Source organism: Mirounga leonina, unplaced genomic scaffold (assembly GCF_011800145.1).
Source record: "Mirounga leonina isolate KUSES-001 unplaced genomic scaffold, KU_Mleo_1.0 Mir_454, whole genome shotgun sequence".
Taxonomy (NCBI): Eukaryota; Metazoa; Chordata; class Mammalia; order Carnivora; family Phocidae; genus Mirounga; species Mirounga leonina.
In genome coordinates, this window is record NW_023270763.1 from 18,214,403 (window position 1) to 18,237,454 (window position 23,052).

Consider the following 23,052-nt stretch of genomic DNA (forward strand, 5'->3'; position numbering starts at 1 on the left):
GACCATTCTGTTGATTCAGAAGCGTGTGTGTGTGTGTGTGTGTTGTGTGGGAGGTGGGTGTTAAAGGCAATAAAGTCCACACTACAACTTTGCCTATTGTAAAATCCCATTTCTAGGGACTGGGTAAGAAACAAGGTCATTGGGTTATTCTATAAAAACAAAAGGGCTTTTTTTTTTTTTTTTTCTCTTCCAGGAAGACAGAATTTCCAATTTACTTTCAGACTTTTGTAGCCAGGATGTGAACCAAAGTGACCCTTTGCTCCTTACCTGTCCTTCTTTTATGTGCCAAGAAGGACATACAAACAGGCAACACCACAGAGGAATGTTTTCTGGTCACTGTTCGCACAGATTTTATGAGTCATGTGCATTTCTTAAAGGCAGGTTTTTGATACAGAAGCAAGACTTTGTTCTTTGATGGAGGCTGTTGCATCTGCAGCCTGGGGCCACAGCGGAACACACGCCTGGCCTGGCGAATGGGGCAGGGGCTGGCTTAGGGGCCTGACTTTGTCCTGCTGCCTCCCGGTAATTTTGCTTCTGCATAGCCATGGAGACAATCTATGCACTCATTCTATGTATAAAAGCAATGACCTTGGAATAAAATCCAACCACCCACGCTCACCCCTTGCCAGGCTCATTGTGCACCTCCTAGTCTGCCCCACTGCCCTTCCAACCTCACCTCATCCCACACTCCCTCTGGGGCTCACATTGGGCCTACAGTGTGCTCCTTCAACAAGTCCAGCCTCACGGCATCTGTGCATGCTGTTCCCTCTGCCTGCAATGCTTTTCCCATCAGGTTTCAGCTAAATATCAGCTCTGCCCACCTCCCCTTCCCTCCTTGCTCCACACTCTCACCCAGGTTTTAGGACCCTGGCAAATGTCACTTCCTCTAGGAAGCCTTCCTGGATACCCTCTCTCCTGGGCCCACCACACCCTGCCCCACCCCTCAGCTCCCTCCTGTGGTAGAGGGATCCTATGCTGTTGCCTCTCTGGGGTCAGACACCAGCCTTACTGATACCTGGACTCCGGGGGCCCTAGCGGAGCATCTAGCCCATGGTCTGGGCGCTCACTAGAGTGTGGGAGATGAATGTCGGAGTGAAAGAACTCAGGGGCATAAGGAAGGAAGGTCACAACGCACCCCGAGAGCCACTGTAACACGAGCTGAGGCCCAGTCCTACCTGTGGACGGTCCCCAGAAGCACCCTGTGCCTTGGCGGTCTCATCTCCACATGCCTCAGAATCTTCAGAATAGTCCAGAGGAGGCTCGATGTGGAGCCGCGGACCAGCTTCCGTTCTGATTTGCACCGATTTCTAGACAAAAGGAGGCTGTTTTAGACACAATGGAACAAGCATCTCGATTCCTCTGAGGGGTGAGCTTCTTAGGGGGCTGACCGCGAGGTGGCATGTCCCTGTCCCCCAGTAGTCACGCTACGAGGCACGCTGGCCTGGCATCGGCTCGGAAGGGCCAGCCCGACGGGTCCCGCCACCTCTGCTCAGAAGTCTTTACTGGTTCCTACTGCACAAAGTATGTTCAGTGGAATTTTTTTAAAGCAACTTTTTCGGTTGAAATACCTTAGCAGTAGAACGTTAGTGGGTGATAAACTTCCCCAAATTGGCTTTGTGATCCAATGAGTTTAGGAGACCCTGGGGGTCCTTTTTTCCTCCCGACTTCTCAGAGCTGGGGCCAGGGGGGCATCAGTGAGGCACCACATTTAAGACGGGGCACAAATCCAAGAGCGAGGGCCTCCTTAAAGTTTCTGCTCTGGGCCTCGCTCTAGGGAGGCCCGGCTCCGGAGAGAAGGAAGAGGTCGGCCACGCCATGTGTACTGAATGCATTACCCCTCCGAGGGACAGAGATTTAGACCCTGCCTTTCTCCTCGTGTCCTGGGTTAGAACGCTCCACCCCTGTAAGACTCTGCATCCCCACAAGCTTGGTGAACTTAGCGGTTATCTTGATGATGAAGGACATGATGCCGAACCTTACTGCCCTGCAGGCCTCTCCCTGGTTAGGACTGAACACCTTTCTCCACCACAGTCACGCCGCCCCCCGCCCCCATCAGCACTTTCACACTAGTGTTACTCCTAGTGCTTTAGATGCTCACTTAGTCCTATAGCAACCTGAGGGGGAAACCGAGGCACCAGGCTCCATGCCTCTGGCCCAAGATCACACAACTAGGAAGCCGCAGAGCTTAGATCTGAACCCCAGCAGGATAGCTCCAGAGGCCTTGCTCTAAACCAGGGATGGGTCAACATTTCCTGTAAAAAGAAAGTATTTTCGGTTTTGCCAGCCATATGGTCTCCGTCACAGTACTGAACCATCCCATTGTAGCTCGAAAGCAGCCACAGATATTGCCTAAGTAAACGGGCATGGCTGGGTCCCCAAAACACTTTATTTACAAGAACAGGCTGTGGCCAGATTCGGCCCATGAGCTGGAGTTTGCCCACCGACCCCAGTACTAAATTGCCCCACTGTACTGCCCCCAATGGGCATGTGAAGAAGAAATGTGCCCAGCCTCGGCTACCATGGCCTTTGGGGAGAAGAGAGGGAAATCAAGGAATTTCCTGAGAATATCAAACACTCAAAAAAGTAGGCAGGGGCATGGCTATAGATCATTCGAGAAAAAGATCTTGGCAAGAGAGAGTAAAGAAAAAGAGAGGCTGGAAAAGGCAGGTGGGGAGCCCCCTGTCAGAGAACAGGGAGCAGGCAGAGGGGCAGAAGGAAGGTGCTCGGGACATTTTTCTTTCTTTTTTTTTTTTCAAAGATTTTATTTATTTGACAGAGAGACAGCGAGAGAGGGAACACAAGCAGGGGGAGTGGGAGAGGGAGAAGAAGGCTTCCCACCGAGCAGGAAGCCCGATGCTGGGCTCGATCCCAGGACCCTGAGATCATGATCGGAGCCGAAGGCAGACGCTTAACGACTGAGCCACCCAGGCGCCCCACATTTTTCCTTCCCTAGGGCCATCCGTCACTTGGCCATGCCCCCCATGCTCTGACTCCAAGTGTGGCCCCGCTGCCTCCCAGGCTGTGTCAGCTTGCTCTCAGAGCATTTTGGAGGGCGGCTGCAGGGTGCATGGAGGGGAAGCTGTACGTGGAATAGGCCAGGAGACTCCGGAGAGTCTTCTTGCCTTGGGCCAGGATGAAGCTGTAAGGGCTTTGAAGTTCATCTCCAAGAAAGATTTTTCTACCGTAACTCTGGGGAGGGCGGGCTCCCCCCTCCTCCTCAGGAACCATTTAATAGCATCCAAATGCTGAAATGAGAGAGACAGACAGAGAGAGAAGGAGGAAGGGCTGGAAAGAGGGCGAGGGGGAGGGAGAGAGGAGGGGGAAGGGGCAGGGGCATGGAGGGAGGGGCACTGGGCATGGGGCACAGCCTGGCCCCTCCATAGTTCTCTGTTCCTTTAGCTAGAAAGGGAAGGCTTGGACTAGGACTTCACTACTGCACGTACAGCCGGTCTGTGCACCAGCAGCCTCGGCTTCTCCTGGGGAATTTGTGAGAAATGCTGAATTTCAAGCCCTGTCTTAGAGCTAGGAATCAGAATCTGCATTTTCACAAGAGCCCCGGTGACATACACGCACACTGAAGTTTGAGTAGCATGAGCCTAAGTTTTGTGGTGGGTGCTGCCGTTTCCACCCGTCCCACATGCGCCCCCCGTCTTTGGGCAAAAGCACCCTGATTTTTTGGGAGAAATCCTCTCCCTCCCTCCCCACCCCCAATCCAAGTGTTCATGTGGAACTGAGTCCATGGGTGGCTGGAGCATATGACAGGCCCAGCCAAACTGAGCGCTAGATCCTGCGGGCCCGGAGTGACTAGATGACTGGTTCAGGGAAGCCAAAGAGATGCAACAGTAGGCTGACAGAACGTAAGGTGGGAGCTGATGGTGGCCACCTTGGTACCACGCAGAGCAGCATGGGGAAAAGCAGAGTTGAGAGATGGAGAACAAGCCCGGCTACACTGTCTGAGTGCCTGGATCCAGCCATGCCTGAACTAGGAATTCCCACGCAAGTGAAAGAGCTGGCATTAATGCAGCTCTCCGGGTCTGATCTGAATGATAAATATGAGAAAGACCTCCAGGGTTCAAGAAGGAGAGCCCAGGTATGTCTCTCTCCACTGCTGCTTTCCCATCCTCCCCCTCCCCAGAAGTGTTCCTCTCCCTTCCTGGGAGTTTGGCACAATTGCTTGCCTTGCCCAAAGGTCAGGAGATGGGTTTGCAGTAGGCATGAGGGCATGTATAATCAACAAGTCCTTTCTGAATCCTGACTGCATACACGGTTCTGGAAGCATGTCAAGGCAGCAAAAAATGTAACCACCAATGGCCTGGCCTCCGGTAGTTCACACAGCACACACAACAGAAGAACATGTTTAGGAAGCAACATTTGACAAGATTAATGTGGTCCAGAAAGAGTTTTAAATGCTGAGTGGGTGCTGGAGAGGGGAATAAATAGTCTTCCATCTGGCCTGCTCTCCTACCCCAGCCCCAGGGAGGCGCCTCTGCCACCACTGGAGGAGATGGGGAGCCGCCTCACCCACATGAAGACGCCCACCTCCCAATAGGAGCACGAGGCTGGCAGGTTCCAGCCCAGCCCCCAGGAGGCGCCCGCTCCCTGCCTCCCACCTTCACATGCTTGCAAGGATGATGCCCGAGCTCCTGGCTGGCTCCCCGCTTGGCACGCTGCTTTACCCGGAGTGGGTGTTTGTAAGTGGCTGCTCTCTCCTGCCCACTTGCAGCACCCAGACTGGATAGACCCCTGCAGTATCACCCACATACCAGGACAGGATTTAAAAGCCCTGATCCCCGAACACCCATGTTCCAGTTTGCCGGCCCACGGCCAGCTTTTGTCCTCAGCCACACTCAGCCCAAGGCTGTGCCCAGAGTTATCGGTGTGTATCTGCCGCCCCCTTAGCAAAGTGTTCTAAGAGATGTGCGTTCAAGCTACTGTAGACTAGAAAGATCAAGGCTAGGGGTTGCCCTGTATGGTTGTTCAGGTTGTGCAGTACGTAAGTAGCTCCCTCTAGAAGTAAGAGAGCTCTGACGATCCTGACAGGCAGGTTTGGGGTGGGGAGTAAATCTACCTTATTTGATATGTTCTTCCCGGATTTGTCTGATCTCTTATAAATAATAGCGCTCAACACTCTGACAGTCTGCGTCATGCAAGGTTGCTGTAAAAGCCGATGCTTTATGGGTTGTTTCATTCATTGTCCTCACGGCAGGGGTTTTCAAAACTCAGAAATAGGAAAACAAAGGAAAGGGCTTCACATTTGTACTCGTGAACTTTCCTGGGGGTGCTTCAGCTGCCTGGCCCACAACAGGAAACCGGATACAGCAGTAGAGTGAAAGCAAAGCCTTTGCTTTAAATTGCAATGAACTTGCTTTCTGGGCCTTTAAGGAAAGCCCACCCCACAGTAAATTGCTGAAAGGCCAATCCCTTCACCACCAATTTAATGCTAAGAGCCGATGACGTTCATCAAATCTGACAGCATTTTGGTAAACGACGGCTCTGTTGATTAGGCCGCTGTCCACCCAAGTATTACAAGGCTGAGGAAGCCATAAATCTTAATCCACTGATAGCAGGAGAAAAATCTGAGGCTGAGAAGTGGTGGTGGATAAAGGACAGTACCAACAAGAGCCCATTTATCACCTCCAGCCCAGTCCATGGCGCAGGCAATAGCTCGGAAGCCAACATTGCGCCGTCATCCACCTCCTTGGCTCTCCCACAATTGGAGAGTCCCAAGAAGGGTTTTCCAGGTCAGGCTCTGGGCCAGTATTTGGATGACTCTGTGACCTTGTGGAGCAGGGATCCTTGGGCCTGTGTGCCTGGGGCAGCCCCTTCTGTCAGGGGCATCTCTACCCGAAAGTGCTTCCTAGTTGCTGGACAAGACCCTAAGAAGGGAACTTATTCTACTGGAAGAGGCAAAGGTATTGGTCCTGGTCACTGGGAAGGGGACATGTGACCCAGGGGAGTTTAGGGCAACACTCAGAAAAACTGGCAAGCCGGCCCGCTGAAGAGTGCAGGGAGGCCACGGCGAGGGAGCAGTGCTGGCCAGGGGTGGGCTGGGACTTCGGGGCTCCCTGGGCACTGTGACCTCTGTGTCCCCTGCTGACCTGGCCGTGGTCAGTACCAAAACACCAAGTGCCTCTGTGGCCCCCACCTGTCCCTCCTGCTGGGCACAGCCATACAGGAGCAGCCCCAGGACTGGGACCAGGAGGTGGGACGTCTCCTGATCGAGTGGCTTTTGAGAACTGGCCACCACTGGCCACTGGGGATTCTGCCGCCTTGACCACGGCCTACCTCTGGCTGCCTCCAAGGACAGTGGAGCCCACCCAAAAAAGTGAGGTCGAGACGGCCTTCCTTCCTATCCTATGCACCCCAAAACCTGTCCCTGGGTACTTTCTACCAGGGAGAAACTTCGTACTTAGCTCCACTTGTTGGGGTCAAAGGAAACCCAATCAGTCCCTCTTCCTCCTGGCAACAGTGCAATTGGTACATCGGGTCTATCTATTGTCCTGGATGAGAAGCTGGGGTTCCAGGCCTTGCTCAGGGAACAGCTCCGGGGCAGGCAGGCTTTTCGCTTCTGGTCACAGCCTAGCAAGGCGGGAGAGGGCATCTGGTCCAGGCTGACCGACTGATTCAGATGGTCTCTCTCCTGGACAATTTCCACAAACGAATACTAAAAGACCGGGGAGATGACACCCCGGGATGGGTCGAGGAAGCTGAGATGATCAGGGGGCTCTGGGGGTCAGGGACAGAGCTGTGAGGTGGAGGCTGGGGGACAAAGAGACACAGGCTGCATTAGGCTCATGGCAGGGATGGGGGGGGGAGCCCTGCTTCAAAGTCTCCTGCCTGGTCCTCCTGCAGCCACTTGACCCTATGGGCATCCTTTGGCATGCGGCCACCAGGGATCTTCCTAAAACGTGAGCCCAAACACGTAACTCTCCTATTGAAAACCCTTCAGAAGATTCCTCACATTTAAAATGAAATCCAGGGCGCCTGGGTGGCTCAGTTGGTTAAGCGACTGCCTTCGGCTCAGGTCATGATCCTGGAGTCCCGGGATCAAGTCCCACATCAGGCTCCCTGCTCAGCAGAGAGTCTGCTTCTCCCTCTGACCCTCCTCCCTCTCATGCTCTCTGTCTCTCATTCTCTCTCTCGCAAATAAATAAAATCTTAAAAAATAAATAAATAAATAAAATAAAACGAAATCCAAACTTCTTCCTGGGGGCTTCCAGGCACTGTGTGATCTGCCCCCTCTGACCTGTGACCCCTGACCCCGCACTCACTGTCTCCGTCCCTGCACACTGGCCACCCCAAGGTCCCTTCAGCCTGACTCGGTTTCCTGCCGCCCCACCGTGCCCTCTGCTGGGAGACTCCCGCCAGACCTTTGTGGGGCTGGCTCTGCTTCTCCCCAGCTGTCAGGTCAGGCTCCACGGTCCTTGTTAACTGCCCTACCGGGCAGGTGCCACTCCTAACCCCACTTGCAGATGAGGAAGCAGCCACCAGACGCTGAGCCGCTTCTCCTGGCCGTGCTACTGGATAGTGGTGGAGCCCAGGCTTGGATCTGTGGCCCCTGGGTTCCTGAGTCGGTGCCCTCACTCATCTCTCTGGGCTCGTCTGTCCCCGGCCACCAGGTGCCCCTCCCCAAAGCAGCGGACAGCCCCTGCTGACAAACCACACACCGAGCACGCACTCCCTCCTGGCAGCCCTGGGAGGTCTGACTGATGATGGACTCAAGGCTCAGACAGGTCCCACTGCCAGCTCCAGGACACACAGCTAGGAAGGAGCTTGTCTGACTCCAAAGCCCATTCCTGTCTTTCCAGGGGCCACAGGTTCAAAGGCCCCAGTGGGCCAGGCGGGAAATGGAGAGGCGGGAAGCCAGCAGGTGGGAGGGAAAGAGCAGCCCAAGCACAATGACAGGCTACAGCCGCCACTTGGCCTCGGCTCGGGGGCTCTAAAGGGAGTGGTGCGGACTGTGGCAAACGGGAGCACGTGTACCCGGCCTGACGGGGCCGCACTCTGCGAATGGCTGCCTTGTGGGGAGGCGAAGCCCAGCAGGACGGCCAGCTCTTTCCAATTTTCCAGGGAAGTCGGAATCGAGCGTTTTAAAAATACAGAAAAACTTTTGAATTTAAATGTTAGCGAGTGACTAAGTCTTTTTAAAACCGTGTGAGTCCAAAAAACATTCTCTGGGGGACAAGTTCAGCCCACAGGCCTCAAGCTGCTTACTTGGAAGTCCGGCAGGCCAGTCCTCCTTATGCTTGGACCGGTTGTCACATCTTCCTTGTGGGCGGGACAGTGCCCCCTACCCCCCGTCTTCACAGCTGGGGCTGCAAGGGCAGGAACCAAGCCTTATGTGATTGTTTGCTTCTAACCCCAGAGCCTCACACAGTGCCTGGCCTGGGGTAATAAATGCTTGCTAAATTAAAAATAAAGGATGAGGGGTGCCTGGGTAGCTCAGTCGTTAAGTGTCTGCCTTCGGCTCAGGTCATGATTCCAGGGTCCTGGGATCGAGCCCCGCATTGGGCTCCCTGCTCTGTGGGAAGCCTGCTTCTCCCTCTCCCTCTCCCACTCCCCCTGCTGTGTTCCCTCTCTTGCTGTGTCTCTCTCTGTCAAATAAATAAAAATAAAATCTTTAAAATAAATAAATAAATAAAGGATAATTTCTTTTGGGACATGGCTTCTAGTCCTCTCACCACTACTGAATGCTCCCTGGTTTATCCGTATCGAGAGGGGGTAGTCCCCAAAACATGGCATGTGGGTGGAGCAGAGTCCGTGCAGTAGTCGGGGGGGCTGACCCCCCAGAACCCCTTCTACTTTATTCCTAGGATGACTTTGTGTTCAGTAGAGGCCAGAAAGCCAGTCTGTTTCCCAGATGCCCTTTCTGTGGACGTTCTGGAAGTGAGCTAGCTACAGCCCATCAGATGGCCTCCTACAAGCAGGGAGAGCAGAAGTGAGGTGGAAAGAAGGGGACACATGGTGGCCGATTCTGTGCTGGGCACAGTGGCCGAGGCGATGGGTTTTCAAGCGTCCCAGCCTGGCCTCACAGGCTATGGGCAGTGCTGCTCTCGCAGGCACGGTGTCATCGGAGGCCAAGGGTTGTGGCGGTGGTCACCTGCTTCCTGGATGGTCCCTGATGCTGACCCTCCACCCTCCCCACCCTGTCCTAGGTAGCAGATTTCCTGAAAGGCTGGGTGCCATTCCTGGAGGCCGCCAGCTCAGGACCCCTCCTCTTTTGCCGCCCAGAGATCTTGCAAGCACCCACTTCCCTGTGCTCCGTTCATCTCTGATTAAAACAGCCTGAGTGGTCTCTACTGTTAGGCACTGACTGACCCCTGACTGATACAGTGCAGAAGGACAATTACAGCCTTCATGGCATCAGGAAGCCAGGAAATTAGCCATGATTAGGCCCTGTGAAGTGTGGGACCGCAGGGAAAGGCTGGGGAGGGATGCTAATTAATCTTAGGCCAAGTCTTTTAAATTGCACAGGCTCTGGGGCCAGCTGTGAAGTCACAGTCTAAGATGCAAATATGGCTCCTGATAATAGAAGGCACTCGAAACAACTAGGAGGGTCTGAAGTGGGAAGTGGAGAAAGGCCTCCTTAATGAGAAATTAACATTCATTGCCGGGGACAAAAGGAGGCCTCTAGGCTGTGTGCCCTGTAGGCCTTGCTCACCTGCACTAAGATAAGGCTGTGGGAGTCAGCTAGCTGGCCAGGAACACCCTCAGTACTTCATCACAGACCCACAAAGGTAGGGAAGACCAATGGGTTTGGGGGTCACAGGTCCAGGGTTCAAACCTCCCTAGTAGCTCTGTGACTCTGAGAAAGTCAGCTTATCTCTCTGGGCCTCAGTTTCATCAAAGGTACAATGAGGACAGTAATAGGCCTACAGGGTTATTGCAAAGACGGCCACTAAAGCTTGCAGAAATATTTCCTACAGACCCACACATACGGCACAGGGCAAAAAATCAATCCAAATCTGGGTGACCACAGGATTAAAAAGGATTACACACCATTGCTTAAGCCTCATTTCAGACCAAGTGAGTCAGAATCTCTGGGGATGGGGCTCCCCAGGTGATGTGAATGCACTGGGGGGGCTGAGACCCACTGATCCCAGACAAGATGTGAGTAGCCGCAAGGTAAGGACTATACGGGCAAGAATACGGCACTTGGAACAAAGATCTGGGCTTGAGTCCTGCTACTGTCACTTCTTAGTGGTTGGCCTCGGAGAGCTCACTTGGCTTTTCTGAGCACTCATCTCCTTGGCTTCTTTAAAACAGGAAGAAATTTGGAACTTGCCCTACAGGTGTACTGTGAGGACAGAGGAGAGGAGTCACGTGGGAACTCAGCCCGCATCTCGTACCTGGTTGGCACTCAAAACCACAAGCTGCTGAAGCACCCTGAAGTGGCATCTCAGGTCTGTGGGGCAGGGGCTTGGTCTCATTCACCCACTGCATCCCTGGCATCGAAGAACGTGCCTGGCACATAGTAGGTGCTCAGTAAAAGACAGCTGTATAAATGAGTCATCACCACGGGGCTGTGAGTCTGTGCTGGGGTGGCCCCATCCCCCATCTGGAGGGGAGGATCATGCCACACAGAGGGGGCGGGAGGTCCCCAGACTCCTCTACCTTCCAGGCGCCAACACTACATGCAGAGAGGACACCAGTGCGGTGCCCAGCCAGACCCACCACTGCCCACAGGGATTCCCAGTGCTCGGATTATGTTTCTGTTTCCATAAGAACCCTGCTCCTTGTTCTGAAGCACGAGCTAGGGCCGTATGTCTCTACACTGCCCAGGGTTTCCAGACCTGGTGCCATCCTCGGCGCTGGACTTTGCTGGGGGCTGTCCGTGAACTCCGTCTTAAAGCTTCCTCTGCTTCTCGCAACAGGGTTCTCCGTCTGTAATCTGCACCAGGGGTGAGGGAAAGAGACTCAGCGAGGCAGCCGTGACAAGTTCACACCCAAGGAAGATGCGTGACTTCCATCTAAAATGCACACCCCATGCCTAAAGTCTCGTATGCAAAGCGAGTCCTGTTTGTAGCAGCGGGGCATTAGAAAACAGGCCAAATGCCCAGGAGAAAGGGAAGGGGGAGGAGTAAGTCACAGCTGAACCGGCAGGTCTATATACAAAAGGAACAGTCTCTGAGATAGGGAAGCAGGGTACACACCGTGAGCAGTACAGGCCATCATTTGTGTAGAAGAAGACAGAAGGGAGGGTTATTTGTTGAATGAGTTAAGGTACTGCTGGGGGCCCAAGTACAGAGACGCCTGCTAACTGCACCTCCTTGAAACCTGCACCAGGAAAGGCCTGCTTGTCCCAACTAGCAGCAGGTTGGCCCGACTCCTCCTCCCTGAGAGCTAAGAGAATCATCCCACTTCCCTCGTTGCCCTGGAGGGCTAGGAAGCTCATGCTAAACTCTAAGCTGGACAGCAGTGACTCTCCTAGGCGAAGGTTTGGGGACATTACTTTCTCCTTTTATCTCCTCGTTGTTTTGACTTTTGCTGTCTATCACGGCTTGGGATATTCCCCATACCTATAAGGCAACGAATGAGAACAACACGAATCAAGATTATTGTGCGATGGGCATTTTACATTTCTTATGTCATTTAACCTTCCTGGCAAGCCGGCAAGGTGGGCTTAATTATTCCCATCTCGTAGAAGCGGAGACTGAGGGTCAGAGAGGACCCGACTGCCAGAGGTCTCAAAGCTAGAGAGTGGCAGAAACCCAGCTCTGCCTCATTCCAAATGCTCTTCCCACCACTCGCTAGCAGGCCGGGTCCTCAGACAAAGCAGTCTGCCTTCAAGGGCACTCTGGTGCCCTAGGGATGGGTGCCCTCGTCAGTCCCAATTGACAGATGAGGCAAGAAAGGCCAAACTGGGACCCAACCCCGTGTGCTCAGCCATTTCATTCACTCTCCCGCCAGGTCATTTTTGGAACCAGCCGCGGGGTGGGGTGCTCCCATTCCAACTCCACAGACTCTCTGAGCTTTTAGTACAGGACACATGGGACCGGTTTAAAGTCTGTGAGGTATGGATTAACTACACTCAGACATGAACTGTGGAGTAAATAGCACACAGGGTTGGGTACTAAAGTGAAGACAGATCCAGTGAAAATCGGGTATAATTTAAATTATTCTAGACATTTCCTTCAATTACTGGCACCGTGAAATGGAAAAGCCAGGAATTTACTGCTCTGGCCACCTTTGCCCTGGGGTAATGGAGGCCAAGGCTGAGTTTTATTTATTTATTTATTATTTTTTATTTTTTATTTTTTTAAAGATTTTATTTATTTATTCATGAGAGACAGAGAGAGAGAGAGAGAGAGAGAGAGAGGCAGAGGGAGAAGCAGGCTCCCAAGGAGAAGGGAGCCTGATGCGGGACTCGATCCCAGGACCCTGGGATGATGACCTGAGCCGAAGGCAGACGCTTAACCATCTGAGCCACCCAGGCGCCCCAAGGCTAAGTTTTAAAAGGAATAAAAAGGGATTTCTCTTTCTTTCTCACACTCCGGCTCCCTCTTTTTTTTTTAGAGAAAGAAAGAAAGCGCACGTGCATGCCAGCAGGGGAGGGGCAGAGGGAGAGAATCTCAAGCAGTCTCCTCATCCAGTGCAGAGCCCAACACAGGGCTCAATCTCACGACCCTGAGACCATGACCTGAGCTGAAATCCCGAGTCTGCTGCTTAACCCACTGAGCCACCCAGGTGCCCCCTGCTCTCTTTCTGGCAAAGTGGGTAGAGTTAACTTGAACAGGTTAACTAGTTATTTGCTGGTAAGTTTCAGGGCATGGGACGTAGCTCCACTGCGCCCAGGTGACCCATGCTCACTGTGTGTCCCCTCGGCATGTGAAGCACTCCTGGTGAAGTCGGAGTGGACAGCTTTCCGGGGGGACGTCTTCAGCTCCGAATTGGCCCCGTTGACGTAGACAGAGAAGCCCTGCTCCAAGTGCTCCAGTCTCAGTTGCATGGGGTCCTTGGTTTTCAGATGCTTTAACACCCTGCAAGAGAAACAATCACTTGCTCCTTGTTATGTGAGCCTGGGCCGCCACCCAAGCCCACATGGGGAGAGAACTGCGCCTCTGACGGGCAAAGCGTCTCTAATCGGAGGCCGGGTGGCCGGTGCCCAGCTGTTCATCGACAAACAGCCTCTAAGAGGCCCATTACACACACAGAGAAGCAGCAAGGGGGAGACTGTTTCGGGCCCTGCAGGGGTGTTTCTGCTTTCGTTCTGAGGCTCAAACGCACATTAGCAACAACGCAGGCGCAAGTCATTCCTCTCTCCGCGGTGGCCGAAGACAGCAGGCGTGTGTGAGCGCAATCACCACACAGCCTGGGCCTCCTGGGATGACCCCAACTTCATGCATCTCCACCTCATGTGGATAACGGCACCTCCTCCAGGGCATAACAAAACATGGGTCTAAGGGTCTTAGGTTCTAAGCCTTTGCAAGAGAGTTCAGAGAACATCTACAAATCATAAAACATCCTTCATCCGACCGGGCAGACTGACTTTTTGCTTCAGTAAATAAACGTGTTCTCAAAAGCTCACTCCTGATATCTCAAATGTCATCAGTTTATATTCTGATGCAATGAAAGCATATATCAAAGCAGGCTTTAATTCAAGATTAATGATATGATTATCACCTTTTGGCTAAAAGGGTCTTGCCGTGAACATGGCTGGACCTCTAGTTCAAGTTTTCTCGAAAACCCAACTTCACACCTCAGGCTCGATCCTTTCCCAACTCCTGATATTGTCAGTACCATAAACAGCATGCAGCATCCTCACCAGCCCCAAGAGAACCACTCCCATCGGACACCAAATCCCTGTGTCTCTACAACCACCTCTGTGCACCCCGCATCAACTAGCTTTATTTCCGCACAAGAAGAAATACAGACAACCAACCCGCGTGGCAACCAGGGTGCATCCCCTTTAAATAAGTTCCTGTCAACCTAGCAAAATGCAAATTTTAAAAAATAATAGAAACAGTAATCACATCAAGGGTGTGTATGAGGTGCCAGACTCTGTTCTACCTGCGGTACAGATACGGTAGTTGGTTCTTGTTATTCGCAGTAGTTTTATTTTATGAAGTCACCACAAACATGGAGTTAGTGAATACTGAAACTTTGTTCCTAGGGGAAAATACAGGATTTGGTTCCTGTGAGCCTCTCATAACATTTTCACCAAATGATCAATACAGAACCCTGCTGTGTGTGTGTTTCTTTTTAAAAGCACCTAATTTGATACATAGTTGAGACACTGACATGGAACTCACACACCAGCACTCTGTAACTCAGGCCTGAGGGAAGCTCATCTAACACATGTTTTTTCTCCCTTAAGAGACATCATAGCCTTCTTACATTTAGGAACACTAGAGAGCACTTCAGCACCATGCCTGGTGGCCAGTTTAAACAGCAAAATCACCAATAAAAAGCATAAAAATGTGGAAGACACGGCACTCAGTATACTTATGGGGTAAGAGCTAAAATAAGAAGGTGGAGTATTCCCTTGTTCTACCACAGCTGGGAACGTGTGTATTGGGCAACCAAAATTTTTTGCCACTCTGCACTTGTCTTTAAATGACCACAAAAGCACTGTAAATATTTAAAATTTACGAATAAATTTTCATGAGTAGGTGAATTCATATTTAGGGAACCCGTGAATAATAAGGATTGACTATATTAAGACATTAATCTTCCCCAACAACCCTATGGGGTAATTACTTTTATTATCCCCATGTAATAGATAAGGAGAGTGAGACACAGAGAGGGTAAGTAACTGGCCCAAGGCCACACAGCTGGTATGGTGGTAGGGCTAGGGTGCAAACTCAAGCAATCTGGCTCGAGAGTCTTCACCACAACAAAGACAATCTCTACAGCTAAGCGAGAGGACATTAAACCTGGCCAGCTTAGACATTGCTGGTAACTCACAGAACCTTTTCAGAAGTAATATGAAAATAGAGAAAATGCCATATGCTTGGTCTTCCCCTTAGTGAGCCCATTCTGGCAAATCACTCTTGACCAGGAACAACAGGTCAGTGTTCGGTCATAACAAAACCCTGAAAGCAACCCAAAAGTCCAACCCCAGGGAATGGAACCTGGGATCCCACGCAGCTGAGATCATTATGAAGAGTCTGTCCAAATGTGAGGAATTGCTTGTGATCGGGGGGGGGGGGGGGGGGCGGGAGCAGAATAACAAAGGGATGTGTGTGGTTAAGTGCAAAGTTGGAAAAAGGTGTGTTTGTGGACGCGGCATGGAAGGTGATACACGTGAAAATCCAATCATGTTGAGGAAGGAGGGTGGCATTTCGGGTGATTTCTTTGTTTGGTTTTTAAATGTTTCTTTAGCTGTTGCTACATCCATCTTTTCAACAATCATGGCAGGAACATTTATTATAGATTTCTTATCTCCTGCCGGCCTTGGAAGCCTGGGAGTTGATTGTTGGGCGGGCAACAGCATAAAACAGAAGGAAAACACAAGTCACCAAGAGACGCTTTCCAAACACAGCCATCCTTGTACTCTCTGGAGCCAACCGCCAAGGGCTGCAGTGGGCAGCAGCGGGCCCTGGGGAGAGAGCGCAGGGAGCCCGGGCCCTGGGAGGGGCCCAGAGAGTGGAAAGTCTGACCGCCCAGCCACAGGGTGCCTGCCTCTACCTCCCTCCGGAGGCCGCCCTGTCTCCTGACGCTGCCTGGGTGCTGACGGTGATGTCCCACTTGCTACGTGGGATCTGGGGCTGGTACTCCGTGTGTGCTTCTCTTTAAGCAGAATGACTGATGACAATGTGGATTTATGAAACTGATAAATGAGGAGATAATTATCCAGACTGTGAAAGGGATCGCTGAAGGAACTCCCCGGCTGCAGATGAGCCGACAGTGATACGCACTACGCACGTTGGCATCAAAGAAAAGTGGTGTCTTTTTTTTTTTTTTTTTAACTGATAGCCTGCTTTGCATAAAAAGCGGGCCCTCGGTGTAGGGGATTCAGAAAACTCAGACACGGTCCCTGCCCTGTGGAAGATGGAGCCCCTGCCCATCTGCTGCCCCATCATACCCCTAGTCTGGGTTTTGCTGGCTTTAGAGCAGGGGACTCATGCCTCACACTACGGGAGACTCTCCGTGTGTCTGTCTATTCTCCCTTCCTACCGCGGGCATCAGACCCCTGGATATGGGGTCTGTGCTAAGTGTGAGGAATGCTCTCCATACCTGTTTCTGGAACAAGTGGCTCTAAGGCACTTCAGGTCTAGCAGGGGAGAGAAGACATGGATGCGCATCCTAACGCAGCTCCCGTGGACCCATGCTCATCACTGGAGCCTTCCTGTCTGAGCCTGTAGCGACCTGTGGGGCCACCTGTACACAGCTCTTTGGACAGAGAGGAAGTGGGAATGTGACAGAGGGACATGACTGGGGGGTCGGGGCACGAGAGGGCGCAGCCAAGCGTGAGGGGTGGTGGCGGGTCACTCCTGGGCGTGGCCATGCCTGGGTTGATGGCTGAACCACCTCAGCCTCAGAGCGCTGTGGTTGCAATGACCAGGCTAGGTGGCCCCTCGGACCTCAGTCACCCCAGAGGCCAACTGAGGGCTTCTCCAGGGCTCAAGCATTCAAGGAATATCTGGATGTCAGCTCAGGGAGAAGGCATGTTTAGCATTAATATGGTGATGGTGGTGATGAAGATGACACCTGGGTGTTGTCTCTCTTACTCCCTCACTGGTCCTACCATTGGCTTGTTTTACAGATGAACTTGCCCAAGGTCACAGAGCCCAGGAAGCGGCCAAGATTTAAATTCTAGTCCTCGAGGCTCTGGAGCCCATCTCCCAGCCACACCATTCTGCTGTTTCTTGTCTCCTCACTGCTTATCACGCCACAGGGCCTCTGAGCAAGGGGAGTCCAGATGAGGAGCAGTGACTTCCAGGTGAGGGCGTCCTGGAGGTGGTGGCATTTGAGACCAGCCTTGAAGGATAGAGAGGTGAAGGGCAGTGGTGCAGACAGCCTGCTGTTCCTCCCAGAATGTCGGTGCTCATGGGCTCTGGGAATCGCCCTTTAAGGATGTCAGCATCCCCGATCGTATGGGTGGAGATCGCACAGTGTGAGGGATGAAGCTCCTCACGGGAGGCTCTCCCATTTCCTTAGGTTGTGTGACCTTGGGCAAGTCCCGACACACCCCAGGCCTGTTCCTCTTCTGTAAAATGAGATCAAGAGTGCCTTGACTTCTTTGGGGTGTCATGAGGATGGAATGGGGTACTGGGCTGAAGCTCCAACTCAGAGACTGGCCCATGCCAATGCCCCCCTGGGTGCTGGTTCTCCCCTTCCTTCTCTGCCTGAATTTCCTTTTGGGGCAGTGGGTTCACTTCTCTCATGGGTATTTTTTTCCTATACATTTCCCTCAAACCACCTTTTCCAAAAAAGAAATAATACCACTGCTGGACTCCTGGATCCAGTCCAGCCTCCAGCATCTAGAGGGATGTATTATAGCTCCTCTCGGCTGTCAGCCCTCCAGTACTTGGCCCAGTCTGGTTGATCTGTTGTTGAGTGAATCTGTCGGGCGTGATTACATCTCTCATGAAGGTGAGTGACCAGAATCACTAAGGATCCTCCGGGGGGTTTGTGCAGGGGTGACTCGGGGGTGTCACATCCTCCTCTACCTCCCCTGGTCCTCTCCTGGAGCACACGATCATGTTCTGCTTCTTCGGGCATAGTTATAAATAGGTGGCCTTGTGCTCACCTGCTGCTGCCCAGGGAGTTCCTCAAGGGCAAGGGCAGACACCTGTTCGTTTTGCCTCGCCAGCAACTCTCCCCCATCTTCCAAACTGAGCCTCTCGGATCCCCTTTCAGAACCACTCCATTCCTTCTCTTCTCCATATGGTTTGGGTAACACCCACTCCACCACCCAGCTTAAGGAGGTGGCCAAGGAGTGGCCCGTCAGACCATGCCACCTCACCAGGCACGGGGGGCGATTGGCTCGGGGCTGGGGCCAGGGCCCACCTCAGAACCTTTGCCAGAACTATCAAGAAGGAAGTGCTCTCTCCTCTGCCTTGGCCCCCCGTGAAGGAAGTACTGGCCTCAGGTGACTCCAACATGGAGTCAGAGCTGAGTACCTGGATACAACTATGCCTAAAGCTGGATTTCTCACTTTCATGAGCCAATAAGTTTCCTTACTGTTTAAGGCCTATTTACCTTGGGCTTCTGTCGGTTCGACCCCAGAAGCACTAACTAACAAAGTCTGTGCCTTCCTCATCACGATGTTCTTCCCACCGGTGGCAGTGCTAAGCACTGAGAAGGCCCTCAGCAAAATCCTACTGAATGAGTAAAAGAATAACATCACGGGCATCTGTGGCAGCTATGTTCTGGGCAAGTCACTCCTGGGAACTGGCTCCAGTGACTGCACACACCCCCTTTCTCAGGTCACGGGGCAACCCGGATCAGCAGACTGGGTTTTCATTTCCCTCTGTGCACACTATACAGCCCAGAGGCTGGTTTTCTACCAGGTCATACAACTAGATCTCCAATAAACTGCGGTTTATTTCCACAAAACCCCTCGTCATGAAAGTGGCAACTCTGACGGGTTTCTCCCTGCCTGATTATTTATGACAATGTCATACCAAACAGCAATCAGAAAGTACAGCCCAGCTCCCCCACTTCCTGCCTGGATGACCTTGGACACATGGCTCACTGCTCTGGGTCTTCTTCATCTGGAAAACGGGTGCAAGGAGTGTAGCTACCCCTCATCAGGTAGTGGGAGGATATAATGAAATGATGGGAGTGAGGCGCCTGGCACACGGGAAGCACCCCAGAGAAGGTGCCTCTAAAGCAACACCCAGTGATAGCTTGGGGAGCCACCCACTTTTCATGTCTCTATCTGGAGGTGTTTCCAGCTCTACCTTCTGAGCTCCTGTCATCACGCCAGCCCCCTCTCGGTGACAGCGCATCCCCCAAATTTTATGGCAACTCGGCTTGGACATCTTTTTTAATTGCCTTGTGCTACAACCTTGTCTCTGGATATTCTCCTCTATGCTATCGGCTGGTACCCCTTTGATTGTGCACTTATTGATCTGCTGATTAATGAGAAGCAATTTGCTCCTAAGGAACTATGACAATGTCCTCCCAGACAAGTCACACGGATATGATTAAATAATCACTCAGGTGTTTGGTGGCACCATCTAGCCTGCCAGGAACGGAATAAAAACGCCCTGCTCCATGGCATTAATGATGATAAAAACCCCTTTGGGCTAATCAGCACGAGCCTCCTACTACCGCAGCTGGAGCCGCCCCTGGGCGGGGGAGACAAGCACCGGGTGGCTGGGCACGGAGGACACACTGCCTGGCGCTTCTAGCCGCTCCTACAGTTTACCTGTTCAAGAGTTCGCCACTAGGGGTCGCGCTGCCTCAATGGGGGCATCTGGCAACGTGGGCGGGCATTAGGGATCCTGGGCATCTTAGTAAAGGGGTCGGTGGGCAGGAATGCTGAACTCCTGTAACACCAAGGACTAAACCCATCCATGCAACATGCCAGTGGGGCCCCACCTGACAAGCACAGGGAGTCAGGCCAGTCAGATGAGGGCTGAATGCACACGCAGGATGACAACAACCCCGCCCCTCCCCGCCCCCGCCCCGGCTCTCTTGCCTGCAAGACCCCAAAATCATTCCCATTAACCCCAAGGCCCAGATTAGAGCCCCATCCTCCCCACTCCTGCAGGTCTGTTATAGGGGCCTGAAGCATTCTTCCCGTTGTTTTGTGTTTTAATCTGAGTGCATTACCAACATTTTAAAATTCCGGGGATTTCAAACCCAAATCCAGATTTCCAGCTTCTCCAGCAACCTTGGAGGATAGGGACCCCTGGGCCCAGGCTCCCACAAACAACAACTGGCCTGAGCTGACTGAGCAGCTGGGAAGTGAGAATCCCAGGTGTCCACCGTCTCCACCGAGCTGGCTTCACTCACTGCCCGGCCCCTCCTCGCATCTGAATTTGCAAACCCAGCTTAACACGCAGCCCGAGGCCTGGTGACAAATCACAATGAACTGAACGTGAACTTCCACGGGCCCCGGGACGCCTCCTTCCAGCCAGATCACACTGCTTTGCCCTCCGTCACCAAACACTGCATCTACCGTAGGGTTTTTCCGGAGCTAGCATACCAGAGTCAAAATGAGTACCAACTTCACGTTAAATGACATATTAACCAACTTTAAACACAGATGGGAAACGACTCCACCTTGATCTAATGAGGCATGATTATAGGCTCAGATTTCACGGGTCCATCAGAGCCTGGAAGATCACAGACAGGGCTATTCAGGTGACTAATGCACAGGACCTGCCACGTTAGAGGTTTTCCATGACAAAGCCACCTTCTCCCAGAATGGCAGCAGGGAGGCGAGAGGTGGTACTTACATGTGGAACGGTTTGCTACAGCCCAATCAAAGATGCAATTAAATCAGCGAGTAGAAAAACGGGAGCTGGGATTGCAGATTATATTCCGAGCCCCTGTGTGGAAGCTGCCTGCATCCCATTCCTATGTGAAACAGAGCCTGCATGCTGTTTAATAAATCGAAATAGGGTTTTTATTTGGCTAATATGAAGGGCTGCCGTTGAGCAGCTCATCTTACCGGTTCCTCTGCTGAAGCAATATTAAATACTCATCATGTTTCTCATCGAAGTCTGGCACCATGTCCTTAGTGTAACCCTGAAATGAAGAAACAGAGCAATATGATACAGGAATGTGGGGAATTATTTACGGAGGCAGGAGGCTGAGAGGCAGAAGCTGAGCTTGACAAAGGCATCGCTCAGGCGACCCAGAGCCCCAGAGATGGTCTGATGGCCCCGTGGGTCTTGAGCATACACAATCAACATCTACAGAAAGGACAAGGCTGGTTTCCTGGTCTCGACACTGTTTGTTCTGCCTATGTCCTATAAGATCAGGGGCTCGGGCCAAGATTTGAGCTTTAATGTTTTCTCCACACTCATTATTTAGTTACCTGAATGATCATAACCAGATGTAACCCAAATCAGTTGTTTAAGGAGGGATCTCATTTTTCTCTTGCCGTGGCAAGAGAAATGCATGCTTATTAGAACACAGTCATTACAAAAATATATGACCCAGACAGTGAGGGCTCCTTTAAGAGCAGACACCTGTGGGCTTAGGCCTCCTCTTCAGGCAACAGAACTCTGGATTTCCTCTAGAGAATTATTCAGCTCCCGTTTTTTCAGTTCACTGGCTTCCTGAGAGGCCCTTGAAAGTTCCTTTGTTGGCCTCTTGGGTTACATGACCTTGGCCTTGGCCTTGCCAATCAACACAGTGCCTCCCCCAGCCACAGTGATTCACTGATCTGTGGATGAGCCCTGGGCCAAGCCAGGCCCTTGAAAGTCAGCCCTAGGACTGTGATGATCCTCTTGGGGGAAGAGCTGCTCTCTTTCCACTGGGGGGCTAGGCTGATGAGATGCAGGCCTGGAACTGTCTGAGAATGAGGTCAATAACTGAGACAGCAGGTGCACTGAGAGATTGAGAGAGATCCTTAATGTCATGATTTGACACCTTGGATCCGCTCATTTCTGAAGAAGTATCTGCACAATTAAGTTCTTGCTTTAGAAGTTTCTGCTGAGTCTGTCATTTGCAGCCAAAAGAATTATGTCATATATACCATAATCTGATCATTAGAGATAACCCCTATTATAATTTTCTTTTCTTTTTTTTTTTTTAAGATTTTATTTATTTATTTGAGAGAGAGAATGAGATAGAGAGAGCATGAGAGGGGGGAGGGTCAGAGGGAGAAGCAGACTCCCTGTCGAGCAGGGAGCCCGATGCGGGACTCGATCCCGGGACTCCAGGATCATGACCTGAGCTGAAGGCAGTCGCTTAACCGACTGAGCCACCCAGGCGCCCCCCTATTATAATTTTCTACAGCTTTATGGAGGGATAATTAATGTCGACTAAATTACACATATTTAAAGTGACATATGTATATACCGGTGAAACCACCATTATAACTTGAAATATATTAGCCCAGATGTTTTCTTTATCATATACATACATATTTATAAATACACACACCAACACAGACATTCTTTTTTTTTTTTTTTTTTTTTTTGAGAGGGGAGAGAAAGAGGGAGAAGAAGAGAGAATCTTAAGCAGGCTCCACCCCGAGCGTGGAGTCCAACATGGAGCTCAATCTCACGACCCTGAGATCATGACCTGAACTGAAATCAAGAGCTGGATGCTCAACCGACTGAGACATCCAGGCGCCCCCACAGACATTCTTTTAAATAAAGATAGGATCACAGTATAAACAATGCTTTGCAATTTTCTGTTTCCTTTTTTTTTTTTTTTAAAGATTTTATTTATTTGACAGAGAGAACATAAGCAGACGGAGAGAGAGGGAGAAGCAGGTTCCCTGCTGAGCAAGGAGCCTGATGTGGGACTCGATCCCGGGACCCTGGGATCATGACCTGGGCCGAAGTCAGCTGCTTAACCAACTGAGCCACCCAGGCATCCCTCAATTTTCTGTTTCTTAAATAACTTTTTTGCCAAGGGATGGATTAAAGAGACAATATAGGCTTGGTTCTGGTCACAAGTTATGTGGATTAAGTTTTAAATGGCAAGTAAGACATTTGCAATAGAAATGCAATTTGGGTGAAAATCCTAACTGCTACCATGGGGAGAAGAGAAAAGAAAATCCCCATCATTCTCTTCTTCTCAAAATCTGGCTTTCACACCATTATTCTACCACAATCCTAGCCACAGGTGACCCATAACCTCCTTAGCCAACTATAACAGCTCTTCCCGTGTTCATCCTTTTCGATTGCTCTGGGCTGACCCCCCATCCATCCCCAAATTCTCCTTCAGCTTCTGCAGTTGCTAATGGGTCTCTTTCTTCCTATGCCTTGTCTGGCTTCCTTTCCTCCTTGGCCTCAGTTGGGGATGGTCACTGTCTCTGTCCATTTCACCCCTCTGGGTCTCTCTCCCCATCTTCCCTTTCCAGTTACTAGGAAATGGGCCCTCTGGATGGAAACCCAAGGTCGTTCCTGGTCCAGTGCTGACAGCCCAATCCCCTTTCTTGTCCCCTTTCCTGTAGGACTCCCATTGTTGTTA

At 51.6% G+C, this 23,052-nt stretch overlaps 1 protein-coding gene across 4 annotated transcripts in view; it reads right to left on the bottom strand.

The window, feature by feature from the left end:
• KATNIP (katanin interacting protein) overlaps positions 1–23,052 on the bottom strand; it is a 184,418-nt gene that overhangs the window by 113,332 nt on the left and 48,034 nt on the right. For 3 of the 4 annotated variants that reach the window (XM_034989016.1, XM_034989018.1, XM_034989017.1), the window contains exons 3-6: positions 20,573–20,649; positions 12,811–12,980; positions 10,794–10,891; positions 1,176–1,307 (exon numbers count right to left, since the gene is read on the bottom strand). In XM_034989016.1, coding sequence (XP_034844907.1) covers positions 1,176–1,307; positions 10,794–10,891; positions 12,811–12,980; positions 20,573–20,649 — 477 coding nt within the window. Of the gene's footprint in view, positions 1–1,175; positions 1,308–10,793; positions 10,892–12,810; positions 12,981–20,572; positions 20,650–23,052 lie in introns of those variants that run through there. The other variant, XM_034989019.1, reaches the window with a different exon arrangement.